The sequence below is a fragment of the Eriocheir sinensis genome, unplaced genomic scaffold (genome assembly GCF_024679095.1).
Source record: "Eriocheir sinensis breed Jianghai 21 unplaced genomic scaffold, ASM2467909v1 Scaffold127, whole genome shotgun sequence".
NCBI lineage: Eukaryota > Metazoa > Arthropoda > Malacostraca > Decapoda > Varunidae > Eriocheir > Eriocheir sinensis.
Window position 1 is genome coordinate 75102 of NW_026110595.1, and position 13480 is coordinate 88581.

The 13480-nt window shown below is 37.9% G+C and overlaps 1 protein-coding gene and 3 long non-coding RNA genes across 20 annotated transcripts; all 4 read right to left on the reverse strand.

Annotated features, from left to right (window-relative positions):
• Positions 1–6: 6 nt before the first annotated feature.
• On the reverse strand, positions 7–5185 carry LOC126989686 (uncharacterized). Of its 14 annotated transcripts, none has more exons than XR_007743603.1 (6): positions 4877–5184; positions 1190–1672; positions 1033–1137; positions 612–926; positions 402–506; positions 7–296 (listed from the first exon to the last, which is right to left on the reverse strand). It is a non-coding gene; the product is annotated as an uncharacterized LOC126989686 (long non-coding RNA). The 14 variants fall into 14 exon arrangements; XR_007743593.1 differs by having other exon boundaries at positions 1243–1672; positions 4877–5115; XR_007743604.1 differs by having other exon boundaries at positions 7–191; positions 402–611; positions 717–926; positions 1033–1672; positions 4877–5185.
• LOC126989687 (uncharacterized) lies at positions 2044–3134 on the reverse strand. Of its 2 annotated transcripts, XR_007743606.1 has the most exons (4): positions 2991–3134; positions 2836–2940; positions 2211–2250; positions 2044–2120 (listed from the first exon to the last, which is right to left on the reverse strand). It is a non-coding gene; the product is annotated as an uncharacterized LOC126989687 (long non-coding RNA). The 2 variants fall into 2 exon arrangements; XR_007743605.1 differs by having other exon boundaries at positions 2836–3134.
• An 857-nt stretch (positions 5186–6042) lies between the features above and the next one.
• On the reverse strand, positions 6043–7851 carry LOC126989706 (uncharacterized). Of its 3 annotated transcripts, none has more exons than XR_007743623.1 (3): positions 7609–7851; positions 6731–7432; positions 6043–6210 (listed from the first exon to the last, which is right to left on the reverse strand). It is a non-coding gene; the product is annotated as an uncharacterized LOC126989706 (long non-coding RNA). The 3 variants fall into 3 exon arrangements; XR_007743622.1 differs by lacking the exon at positions 6043–6210 and adding an exon at positions 6217–6382 and having other exon boundaries at positions 6557–7256; XR_007743621.1 differs by lacking the exon at positions 6043–6210 and adding an exon at positions 6217–6382 and having other exon boundaries at positions 6557–7432.
• Positions 7852–8221: 370 nt separating this feature from the next.
• On the reverse strand, positions 8222–12557 carry LOC126989688 (ankyrin repeat and SOCS box protein 8-like). The gene is made up of 5 exons (XM_050848292.1): positions 12417–12557; positions 10956–11072; positions 10529–10709; positions 9332–9542; positions 8222–8688 (listed from the first exon to the last, which is right to left on the reverse strand). Exons 1-5 carry the CDS (start codon positions 12426–12428, stop codon positions 8586–8588), a joined length of 624 nt encoding a protein of 207 aa, XP_050704249.1. The 5' UTR covers positions 12429–12557; the 3' UTR covers positions 8222–8585.
• Positions 12558–13480: the final 923 nt, after the last annotated feature.

Below are 13480 nucleotides of genomic sequence, written 5' to 3' on the forward strand. Positions count from 1 at the left end.
AGCCAACAGTGTAGCCAGAACGATTGTCTCAGGTAATACTGAACTCAGCGAACAGTGTAGCCAGAACGAGTGGATAGCCTCTTACCCAATACTGATATCAATGGACAATGTAGCCAGAACAAGTGGATAGCCTCTTACCCAATACTGATATCAATGGACAGTGTAGCCAGAACGCGTGGGTTAACTCTTACCTAATATTGAAATCGTGGACAGTGTAGCCAGAACGAGTGGATAGCCTCTTACCCATTACTGATATCAATGGACAGTGTAGCCAGAATGAGTGGGTTAACTCTTACCTAATATTGAAATCGTGGACAGTGTAGCCAGAACAAGTGGATAGCCTCTTACCCAATACTGATATCAATGGACAGTGTAACCAGAATGACTGGGTTAACTCTTACCTAATATTGAAATCGTGGACAGTGTAGCCAGAACAAGTGGATAGTCTCTTACCCAATACTGATATCAATGGACAGTGTAGCCAGAATGAGTGGGTTAACTCTTACCTAATATTGAAATCGTGGACAGTGTAGCCAGAACAAGTGGATAGCCTCTTACCCAATACTGATATCAATGGACAATGTAGCCAGAATGAGCGGGTTAACTCTTACCTAATATTGAAATCAGGGACAGTGTAGCCAGAACAAGTGGATAGCCTCTTACCCAATACTGATATCAATGGACAGTGTAGCCAGAACGAGTGGGTTAACTCTTACCTAATATTGAAATCATGGACAGTGTAGCCAGAACAAGTGGATAGCCTCTTACCCAATACTGATATCAATGGACAGTGTAGCCAGAACGAGTGGGTTAACTCTTACCTAATATTGAAATCATGGACAGTGTAGCCAGAACAAGTGGATAGCCTCTTACCCAATACTGATATCAATGGACAGTGTAGCCAGAACGAGTGGATTAACTCTTACCTAATATTGAAATCAATGGACAGTGTAGCCAGAACAAGTGGATAGCCTCTTACCCATTACTGATATCAATGGACAGTGTAGCCAGAACGAGTGGGTTAACTCTTACCTAATATTGAAATCATGGACAGTGTAGCCAGAACAAGTGGATAGCCTCTTACCCATTACTGATATCAATGGACAGTGTAGCCAGAACGAGTGGGTTAACTCTTACCTAATATTGAAATCGTGGACAGTGTAGCCAGAACAAGTGAATAGCCTCTTACCCAATACTGATATCAATGGACAATGTAGCCAGAACGAGTGGGTTAACTCTTACCTAATATTGAAATCGTGGACAGTGTAGCCAGAACGAGTGAGTAGCCTCCTACCTAATACTTACGAGACAGTGTACCCAGAATAAGTGGGCAGCCTCGTATACCATAGATATGCTCGATAACAAGATAATTTAGACTACTGCATAACATTTTTCCGCTCATTTTGTGGTTCTTGGCAACAGTGTAAAGTATATTATGGTTTTCGTATTCTATTAATTTTACTTATGTGGTCAGTAATATATTAGTAAACCATTTTTTTTATAAATAAATAAATAAAAACATCAATATATAAATTCCATCTCCCTATTTAGAATGAGATTTTGCACGTGTGTGTGTGTGTGTGTGTGTGTGTGTGTGTGTGTGTTTAACTAATATATTCCCAGAGTTTCTTGAGATTCTTTGTCTGTTCTTTGTTCTCTTCCTTGGCACACCCTGTAAGCAAGAACACAGATTAAGTTTGGTTACAGAGAAATATATATCTACAGCGTTCTTTGTCTGCAAGTAAGAATATATAAGAGTAAGTACGATAAGGAGTTAAATATATATACTGCCTCCTACATTTTCTTTGGCACACTCTGTAAATAAAAACACAGATTAAATTTAGTTAGAGGAATGTATCGCACTGTGCTCTTTGTCTGCAATTAAGAACACAGTAGAATAAGTATGATAAAGAAATATATATGCTGTAATTACCACCATATCGTAGCCTAAATGCGCACCCACTAGGAGCCGATATTCTGAAGATTATCCAATATATATACTAATCTGACCAAAGTAAATCTAACCTAACATAACATAACTATATTAAACCTAACCAAAGTAAATCTATCCTAACCTGACCCAACATAACTATATCAAATCTAACCAAAGTAAATCTAACCTAACCTAACCTAACTATATCAAATCTAACCAAAGTAAATCTAACCTAACCTAACCTAACTATATCAAATCTAACCAAAGTAAATCTAACCTAACCTAACTATATCAAATCTAACCAAAGTAAATCTAACCTAACCTAACCCAACATAACTATATTAAATCTAACCAAAGTAAATCTAACCTAACCTAACATAACTATATCAAATGTAGCCAAAGTAAATCTAACCTAACCTAACTATATCAAATCTAACCAAAGTAAATCTAACCTAATTTGACCCAACATAACTATATTAAATCTAACCAAAGTAAATCTAACCTAACCTAACATAACATAACTATATTAAATCTAACCAAAGTAAATCTATCCTAACCTAACCTAACATAACTATATTAAATCTAACCAAAGTAAATCTATCCTAACCTGACCCAACATAACTATATTAAATCTAACCAAAGTAAATCTAACCTAACCTGACCCAACATAACTATATTAAATCTAACCAAAGTAAATCTATCCTAACCTAACCTAACATAACTATATTAAATCTAACCAAAGTAAATCTAACCTAACCTAACCCAACCTAACTATATTAAATCTAACCAAAGTAAATCTAACCTAACCTAACCCAACATAACTATATTAAATCTAACCAAAGTAAATCTAACCTAACCTGACCCAACATAACTATATTAAATCTAACCAAAGTAAATCTAACCTAACCTAACCCAACATAACTATATCAAATCTAACCAAAGTAAATCTAACCTAACCTAACCCAACATAACTATATCAAATCTAACCAAAGTAAATCTATCCTAACCTAACCCAACATAACTATATTAAATCTAACCAAAGTAAATCTATCCTAACCTAACCTAACATAACTATATCAAATCTAACCAAAGTAAATCTAACCTAACCTAACCCAACATAACTATATTAAATCTAACCAAAGTAAATCTAACCTAACCTAACCCAACATAACTATATTAAATCTAACCAAAGTAAATCTAACCTAACCCAACATAACTATATTAAATCTAACCAAAGTAAATCTATCCTAACCTGACCTAACATAACTATATAAAATCTAACCAAAGTAAATCTAACCTAACCTAACCCAACATAACTATATTAAATCTAACCAAAGTAAATCTAACCTAACCTAACATAACTATATTAAATCTAACCAAAGTAAATCTAACCTAACCTAACCCAACATAACTATATTAAATCTAACCAAAGTAAATCTATCCTAACCTAACCCAACATAACTATATTAAATCTAACCAAAGTAAATCTAACCTAACCTAACCCAACATAACTATATTAAATCTAACCAAAGTAAATCTAACCTAACCCAACATAACTATATTAAATCTAACCAAAGTAAATCTAACCTAACCTAACCTAACTATATCAAATCTAACCAAAGTAAATCTAACCTAACCTAACCTAACTATATCAAATCTAACCAAAGTAAATCTAACCTAACCTAACCCAACATAACTATATTAAATCTAACCAAAGTAAATCTAACCTAACCTAACCTAACCTAACTATATCAAATCTAACCAAAGTAAATCTATCCTAACCTAACCTAACATAAGTATATCAAATCTAACCAAAGTAAATCTAACCTAACCTAACCCAACATAACTATATCAAATCTAACCGAACCTGTAGCCATGACATGACCCCAGAGTCACTTCCCCCCGGGGCCCAGGCCACCGAGGCTCCCCGGGGCATAGGCCTGGCACACACACACACACACACACACACACACACACACACACCCTTGTCAGCCCCGCACCTCCCCCAGCCAGGGATGAAGAACAAACAAGGAATGAGGAGAAAACAAGAAAACTGGAGAAAATCAATGAAAAAATGAAGAAAAATGAAGATATATATAATACCCAAACACGTTCCTTTGCACCCTCTTGAGTTACTAACGCTAACATAACTACTAACTAACGCCTTGTTTGACCTTTGACCTGTGATAGAAATGAAGACGAATAACCAAGGAATGAAGACAAGACAAGAAAACCGAAGAAAAAACGAAGAAAAACAAAGAAAAAACAAGAAATACAATATCCAAAATTTACTAACACTAACATAACTTCCTATAACTCCTAACTAACGCCTTGTTTGACCTTTGACCTATGATAGAAATGAAGACGAATAACCAAGGAATGAAGACAAGACAAGAAAACCAAAGAAAAACAACGATAAAACAAAGAAAAACAAAAATTTAACCCCCCAAAACCAGTTCCTTTCAACCCTCTCAAATTACCCCCGCCATTTCAACCTCATATAACTCCTATTTAACGCCTTGTATGACCTTTGACCTATGATAGAAATGAAGACAAATAACCAAGGAATGAAGACAAGACAAGAAAACCAAAGAAAAACAACGATAAAACAAAGAAAAACAAAAAAATTTAACACCCAAAAACTCATTCCTTTCAACCCTCTCAAATTACCCCCGCCATTTCAACCTAATATAACTCCTATTTAACGCCTTGTATGACCTTTGACCTATGATAGAAATGAAGACAAATAACCAAGGAATGAAGACAAGACAAGAAAACCGAAGAAAAACAACGATAAAACAAAGAAAAACAAAAATTTAACCCCCCAAAACCCGTTCCTTTCAACCCTCTCAAATTACCCCCGCCATTTCAACCTCATATAACTCCTATTTAACGCCTTATACGACCTTTGACCTATCATAGAATTAATTAGAAGGAGCTCACCTGTATTTTCACCGTCTGGGCAGCCGCGTCATGCTCCTGGTCGCCTCACAGAACCTTAAATAACGCCATAATTTTATGCTGTGAGGTATCCAAGTTGGTACCCTCGACAGTGTTGCCAGACGTAGGATAACACCCCTCTCTCTCTCTCTCTCTCTCTCTCTCTCAGTGTTGCGCAGAGGGAATTTCAGTAGATTAATTATTGCAAGAAAATTCAGTTAATATATATATGTATTGGGTTCTTGTGATATATGTTATGGAGGTCAAGTTAAGTTAAAAAGCTTTATATATCAGTATTTTGTTTTTCTCTCCCTCCCTTTTCCAAATTTAATCTCCCTTTTCATGACTTTATTTAACAGGCCTTATTAAAATCAATTCATATTTTCCCTTCCTCCTCCTTCTCTCCCTTTTCTATCCATAATTTAATCCTCTCTCCCCCTTGGAAAAGCAACATATGATAAATTATTTCTGAGATTCATCATATTTTCAGTCAATCTCAAGATATTTCCGTAGATCTCCTGGTAAACCTCAAGATATTTCCGTAGATATCCTGGTAAACCTCAAGATATTTCCGTAGATCTCCTGGTAAATCTCAAGACATTTCGGTAGATCTGGGCACACAGCCTCCGCCCCTCTCCTCTCTCTCCCTAATCATTTTATATAAGTCTATTACGCCTCACACACACCCTCTCCCGTGGTTGTGAGTCATGGTATTTAATCAGCCCAACCACATGCTTCACTACAGACTCATTAACACATAATTCTCCCTCATATAACCCATTTTTTCACTCAAATAACCAAGCCTCAGTTTTCATGGGATTTCTAAAGCATGACTCATTTATACAAGTGTCCAGTGCATGTAATTAATGTTTAATGGCGAGAGGAATTCGTTTTGACCTTGAGTAACTATCTAAAGGGCTTGGAAGTTATATAAATAGGGAGTTTGTTATGTAAGGATGTGTACCCCAGAAACATATGGGAGAGGGATGAAGCTCGACTTGGCAACACTGTAACGCACATGTCCTTTGTTTACGTTTACATAACAAGGTTCAAAGAGTACAGAATTACATTTGTTTTTGAGGTTTTCTTTAATTATCTTTGTCTTTTATTATGTACCAAGCCTAAATAAAGAAGAAAAATGCCTAATTATCGTCTTATGAACCTTTGGGAATATATAGGAGAGCAGGAAAGGGAGAAAAAAAGGAAAAAGGTGAAGAAATATGGATATCTCGCGGATCAATATGTCTGTTTTTAGTGTTTTCTCTAATTATCTATGTCTTTTATTATGTACCAAGCCTAAATAAAGAAGAAGAAAGCCTAATTATCGTCTTATGAACCTTTGGGAATATATAGAAGAGAAAGAAAGGGAGAAAAAAGGAAAAATGAAGAAATATGGATATCTCGTGGATCAACATGTCTGTTTTTAGTGTTTTCTCTGAGTAAATATGTCTTTTATTATGTACCAAGCCTGAATAAAGAAGAAAAATGCCTAATTATCGCCTTATGAGCCTTTGGGAATATATAGGAGAGCAGGAAAAGGAGAAAAAAGGAAAAAGGTGAAGAAATATGGATATCTCGTGGATCAATATGTCTGTTTTTAGTATTTTCTCTAATTATCTATGTCTTTTATTATGTACCAAGCCTAAATAAAGAAGAAGAAAGCCTAATTGTTGCCTTATGAACCTTTGGGAATATATAGCAGAGCAGGAAAAGGAGAAAAAAGGAAAAATGTGAAGAAATATGGATATCTCGCGGATCAATATGTCTGTTTTTAGTGTTTTCTCTAATTATTTATGTCTTTTATTATGTACCAAGCCTAAATAAAGAAGAAGAAAGCCTAATTATCGTCTTATGAACCTTTGGGAATATATAGAAGAGAAAGAAAGGGAGAAAAAAGGAAAAATGTGAAGGAAAATTGGGATATCTCGCGGATCAATATGTCTGTTTTTAGTGTTTTCTCTAATTATCTATGTCTTTTATTATGTACCAAGCCTAAATAAAGAAGAAGAAAGCCTAATTATCGTCTTATGAACCTTTGGGAATATATAGAAGAGAAAGAAAGGGAGAAAAAAGGAAAAATGTGAAGGAAAATTGGGATATCTCGCGGATCAATATGTCTGTTTTTAGTGTTTTCTGTAATTATATATGTCTTTTATTATGTACCAAGCCTAAATAAAGAAGAAAAATGCCTAATTATCGTCTTATGAACCTTTGGGAATATATAGGAGAGCAGGAAAAGGAGAGAAAAGGAAAAATGTGAAGAAATATGGATATCTCGCGGATCAATATGTCTGTTTTTAGTGTTTTCTGTAATTATCTATGTCTTTTATTATGTACCAAGCCTAAATAAAGAAGAAGAAAGCCTAATTATCGCCTTATGAACCTTTGGGAATATATAGGAGAGCAGGAAAAGGAGAGAAAAGGAAAAGGGTGAAGGAAAATTGGGATATCTCGCGGATCAATATGTCTGTTTTTAGTGTTTTCTCTGAGTAAATATGTCTTTTATTATGTACCAAGCCTGAATAAAGAAGAAAAATGCCTAATTATCGTCTTATGAACCTTTGGGAATATATAGAAGAGCAAGAAATGGAGAAAAAAGGAAAAATGTGAAGGAAAATTGGGATATCTCTCGGATCAATATGTCTGTTTTTAGTGTTTTCTCTAATTATCTATGTCTTTTATTATGTACCAAGCCTAAATAAAGAAGAAAAATGCCTAATTATTGCCTTATGAACCTTTGGGAATATATAGAAGAGAAAGAAAGGGAGAAAAAAGGAAAAATGTGAAGAAATATGGATATCTCGCGGATCAATATGTCTGTTTTTAGTGTTTTCTGTAATTATCTATGTCTTTTATTATGTACCAAGCCTAAATAAAGAAGAAAAATGCCTAATTATCGCTTTATGAACCTTTGGGAATGAATAGAAGAGAAAGAAAGGGAGAAAAAAAGGAAAAATGTGAAGGAAAATTGGGATATCTCGCGGGTTGATAATAATAATAATAATAATAATAATAATAATAATAATAATAATAATAATAATAATAATGCAAGCTATATATCACTCATTTAACGAAGAAGAACAATTAAGAAAAACAAACAAACTTATTTTCAGATATAAAACTTTACTTTCCTTAATCGCTAATAATTTTACTTACTTTCCTTATAAAAAATATATATATATACTTGATAAGAATAATACACACCACAATAATTAAGGTCTTTGAAGCTACAATATAAACTCCTTGAAATTAATTAATCTATATATCAGTGGCTCAGAATATCGTAAAGACCTTAAAATTATTAAAAAAAACTAATGATTGAAGTAAGATTATTATATGAAGGGTCAACTCTCTCTCTCTCTCTCTCTCTCTCTCTCTCTCTCTCTCTCTCTCTCTCTCTCTCTCTCTCTCTCTCTCTCTCTCTCTTCTTCCTTTCTTTCTCTTTCCTTCATATTTTTTCCCCTCCTCTTCTTCCCCTTTTTCTTCTCTCCCTTTCCTTTCCTACAAATTTCCTCCTTTTCTTCTTATCTCCTTTGTCTCTCTCTCTCTCTCTCTCTCTCTCTCTCTCTCTCTCTCTCTCTCTCTGATCCTTCCGTATATACCAATCCTATATCCCTCCTCTTCCATTTCTTTTTAATTTCTACCTCATTTATATTTTCCCTCCTCCTCCTCCTCCTCCTCTTCCTCCACCTCCTCCTCCTCCTCCTCCTCCTCAGTCTTTCTCCTGTAGGTGCTTCGTCAGGATGAGGTCAGCACACACAAGGGACGAAGGAGTGCCCGCCAAGACTGCCCTGTCCCACGGTGTCTCTTGGTACCTGTAATAATAATAATAATAATAATAATAATAATAATAATAATAATAATAATAATAATAATGGTCAGTCCCTCTCAATTAACTAATATTCTTCTCTTTCTTTTTCCAGCCATTTCGTTTTGACCTATTCCACATTCTTTTTTAATTATATCTTTTTCTTTTCTTTATTTTCTTTATTTGCTTTCTCTTATACGTTCCTTAATTACTTCTGTCTTTTTTTCTTCTTCCCTTTCATTCTCCTTTTTTCCAAGCCTTCCCATTTTCCTTTTTCCCAAGCCTTCCCATTTTCCTTTTTTCCAAGCCTTCCCATTCTCCTTTTTTCCAAGCCTTCCCATTCTCGTTTTTCCCAAGCCTTCCCATTCTCGTTTTTCCCAAGCCTTCCCATTCTCGTTTTTTCCAAGCCTTCCCATTCTCACTGTTACCAAGCCTTCCCATTCTCCTTTTTTCCAAGCCTTCCCATTCTTCCTTTTTTCCAAGCCTTCCCATTCTCCTTTTTTCCAAGCCTTCCCATTCTCACTGTTACCAACCCTTCCCATTCTCCTTTTTTCCAAGCCTTCCCATTCTCACTGTTACCAAGCCTTCCCATTCTCCCACCCTTCCCACTCTTCCATCCTTCCCATTCTCTCCCCTTCATCTCCCCTCACCTATTCTTCGCCGAGGGGGACGCGCCGCTCTCTAGCAAGGCACAGACGGAGTGGACGCGCCCCCTCTCAGCCGCCAGGTGTAAGGGCGTGTCATTAGCGGCATTAAGCGAGCATGGTGAGGCCCCGTACTGAAGGAGGAGGGTGACGAAGGGGTGTCCGCCCAATCTGGCAGCACAGTGTAGCGCCGTATCCCCTAAGTCACTCTCGCTAGCTGGAATAAAGAGATAAATAGATAGATAATAGATGAATAGAAGGATGGATAGATGGATAGAAGAGTTATTGAAGTAGTGGTAGAGTGGAAGAGACCAGCTGGATGACCGAAGTAGATATAAGAAGATAAATATATAGACGAATTTTAACTTATATTTAGAGATAGATATATAGATAGATAGATAGATAGACTAACTGAAAGACATTTACAGAGTCGATAGATAGATAAACAGACAGACAGCTCAACAAAACATGAAATAAACAAACAAATAAACAAAACCATAATCATTTCCATACCAAAAATAGCATTAAAAAACTCACATTCTCACACACAAAAAAATACATGAACTCCCAAAACCAATGGAAAATAAATAAAGCGAAAATAAAAACATAAATATTCATAGGCTCGTGGACCATCAGCACTCCCGCCCTTCCCTTGCCTTCCTCTCCCGATATCTACCTTCCTATATCTATTTATCTGTCTATCTATATGTCTATCTATCTTCCTTTGCCTCCCTTCTTTATCCCAACCCTTTCCTTTCCCCTTCCTTCCTTCTCCTTCCTTTTCTTCCTTTCTTTTCCTCTTCCACTCGCAATTAAGACATCCACCTCCTCTCCCTTCTTCCACTCTTCCATCCTCTCTCTCTCTTTCCTTACCAAACCTTCCCTTTCTCTCCCTTCCCCTTCTTTATCCCTTTCCTCTTCTTCCCTTTCTTCTCTCCCTTCTTCCACTCCTCCTCTCTCTACCAATCCTATCGCCTCTCCCTTTTCCATCCCTTCCCCTTCTCTCCCTTTTTCTACCCTTCCTCCTCTCCCTTTTCCATCCCTTTCCCTTCTCTCCCTTCTTCCACTCCTCCTTCCTCTCTCTAATTCTTTACCAATCCTATCTCCTCTCCCTTTTTCTACCCTTCCTCCTCTCCCTAGCTCTGTCTACCCTTCCTTCTCTCCCTATCCCACCCTTCCTCTCCCTTCCCTTTCAATCCTTACCTTCCACCGGCGCCCCGAGGTGGAGGAGGAGCTTGGCACACTGGAAGGCGCGGTGGTGGAGCGCAACATGCAGAAGAGACGCCCTGACTTGCTTCCTAATACCTTCACTTGAGTCCGAGGCGTTAAGTACGATGTCGTAAACCTTCCCGACTTCGATGTGACCGGGGATGCAAGACACGACCTTTGGAAGAGAAGAGAGAGGGAGGGAATGATTATAGAGTTAGTGTGTGTTTTGTTTGTGTTGTATTAGAGTTTGTTTTGTGTTGTTTTGCGAGTGTGTGAGTGAGTGAGTTCGTGAGTGAGTGTATTATGCATGAGATAATTTGTTTTCTCTCTCTCTCTCTCTCTCTCTCTCTCTCTCTCTCTCTCTCTCTCTCTCTCTCTCTCTCTCTCTCTCTCTCTCTCTCTCTCTCTCTCTCTCTCTTACCGTTCTCATGTCATCCTCCATAATGGCAGAAATCGCCCTGTTCAGTTTGTTTAATTTCTCCTCCGGGGTGGGGGCGGCGGGGGCGCTGCTCCCGAGACGCCCCCGGGCTCGTGTGGGCTGGGGGAAGGAACGGGGGAATCAGCGGGATGAAGGGGAAGGAAGGGAATGGAAGGGGAAGGAAGGGAATGGAAGGGGAAGGAAGGGAAGGGAATGGAAAGGAAGGAAAGGGAAGGGGAAGGAAGGGAAGGGAAGGGGAAGGAAGGGAATGGAAGGGGAAGGAAGGGAATGGAAGGGGAAGGAAGGGAATGGAAGGAAGGGAATGGAAGGGGAAGGAAGGAAAAGGGAAGGAAGGGAAGGAAGGGAAGGGAATGGAAAGGAAGGGAATGAAAGGGGAAGGAAGGGAATGGAAAGGGAAAGGAAGGGAATGGAAAGGAAGGGAATGGAAGGGGAAGGAAGGGAATGGAAGGGGAAGGAATGGAATGAAAGGGGAAGGAAGGGAAGGAAGGGAATGGAAAGGAAGGAAGGGAATGGAAGGGGAAGGAAGGAATGGAAGGAAGGAATGGAATGAAAGGGAAGGAAGGAAGGAAGGAAAGGAAGGAAGGAAAGGAAGGAAGGAAGGAATGGAATGAAAGGGGAAGGAAGGGAAGGAAGGGAATGGAAAGGAAGGAAGGGAATGGAAGGGGAAGGAAGGGCCTGGAAGGGGAAGGAAGGGAAGGGAAGGAGAAGGAAGGGAATGGAAGGGGAAGGAAGGGAATGGAATGGAAAGGAATGGAAGGGGAAGGAAGGGAATGAAAGGGAAAGGAAGGGAAGGGAAGGGAAGGGAAGGGGAAGGAAGGGAAGGGAAGGGGAAGGAAGGGAAGGAAATTGAAAGAAGGGGGAGAGAAGGGAAGAAGATATTGACAGAACGAAGAGAGAGAGAGAGAGAGAAGAAAATGTCAAAGAAATAGAAGAAAAGAAATAATTTAAAGAAGGGAAAGAGGAAAGGGAGGAGAAGGAGAAAGGAATAAAGAGGAGAAGAAGAAGAAAATAAAAAGTTAAAGAAAAAAAGGAGGGAAGAAAAAGGGAAGAGAAGGAGAATGCAAGAAGAAAGAGAAATAAAGAAGAAAGAAGATTTTGAGAAGACGAAGAAAAGAAGAGAGAGAGAGAGAGAGAGAGAGAGAGAGAGAGAGAGAGAGAGAGAGAGAGAGAGAGAGAGAGAGAGAGAGAGAGAGAGAGAGAAAAAAAGAAAAAAAATAATTAAAGAAAGAAAATGGAAAAAAAATGATTGGGGAGAGAGAGAGAGAGAGAGAGAGAGAGAGAGAGAGAGAGAGAGAGAGAGAGAGAGAGAGAGAGAGAGAGAGAGAGAGACAGGAAAGGAAAGGCCAGATAGTTGAAGCATTACATCATTATTATTATTATTATTATTATTATTATTATTATTATTATTATTATTATTATTATTATTATTATTATTATACTTACTTGGGGAGGCATAAAGCAGCTGAAACGGACGAAGAAAAAAAGAAAGAAAGAAAGAGAGAAAGAAAGAAAATAGGAAAAAATAGATGAGAGAGAGAGAGAGAGAGAGAGAGAGAGATTTACATAGATTTACATAGAAAATCAGACCACACAGACCCCATGGTCCAGACTTGGTGGTCTGTCCTTAAACCTAAGTGATTTTACATTAATCAGAAGACTCCAAAACGTTGCATTTCTACTCTAGTTGATATTAAGTTGAAGGAAGTGACGGTCGAGCTTATTTTTGAAGGAGTCAATCGTGTTACACTGGACCACTGATGATGGGAGCTTATTCCATTCTCGCACTACAACGTTGGTGAAGAAAAATTTGGTGCAGTCTGAATTTACTTGTCTACATCTGAGTTTTACGCCATTGTTCCTCGTGCGCAAAGTGTCATCGATCATAAACAATGTTGATCTGTCTACATTCGTGAAACCATTAAGTATTTTAAAACATTCGATCAGTTTTCCTCGGAGGCGACGTTTCTCAAGAGAGAACATGTTAAGGGTAGAAAGCCTTTCTTCGTAGGATTTGTTGCGCAAGGAAGGATAATTTTCGTTGCCCGACGCTGAACACCTTCTAATTTAGCAATATCCTTTGCATGGTGAGGAGACCAAAACTGTACCGCATATTCCAAGTGGGGTCTGACTAAACTGTTGTAGAGCGAGTATTACATCTTTATTCTTAAATAAAAGTTTCTTTTAATGAAGCCCAACATTCTGTTCGCTTTATTTGCTGCATCGATGCATTGCTGTGAGAATTTGAGGTTTGACGCGATTTTGACCCCCAAGTCCTTGACGCATTGAACGCTTTTGAGTTTAACGCCGCGCATTTCGTAATCAAACTTTTTATTCCTCGTTCCAACTTGAAGGACCTGGCACTTGTCTACGTTAAAGGGCATCTCCCATCTATCCGACCAAGCTGAAATTTTGTGCAAATCCTCTTGGAGGCTTTGCCTGTCTTCGTCAGTGAGAACCGAGTTACCAATCTTTGTGTCGTCTGCAAATTTACTAATGCGGTTATTGAG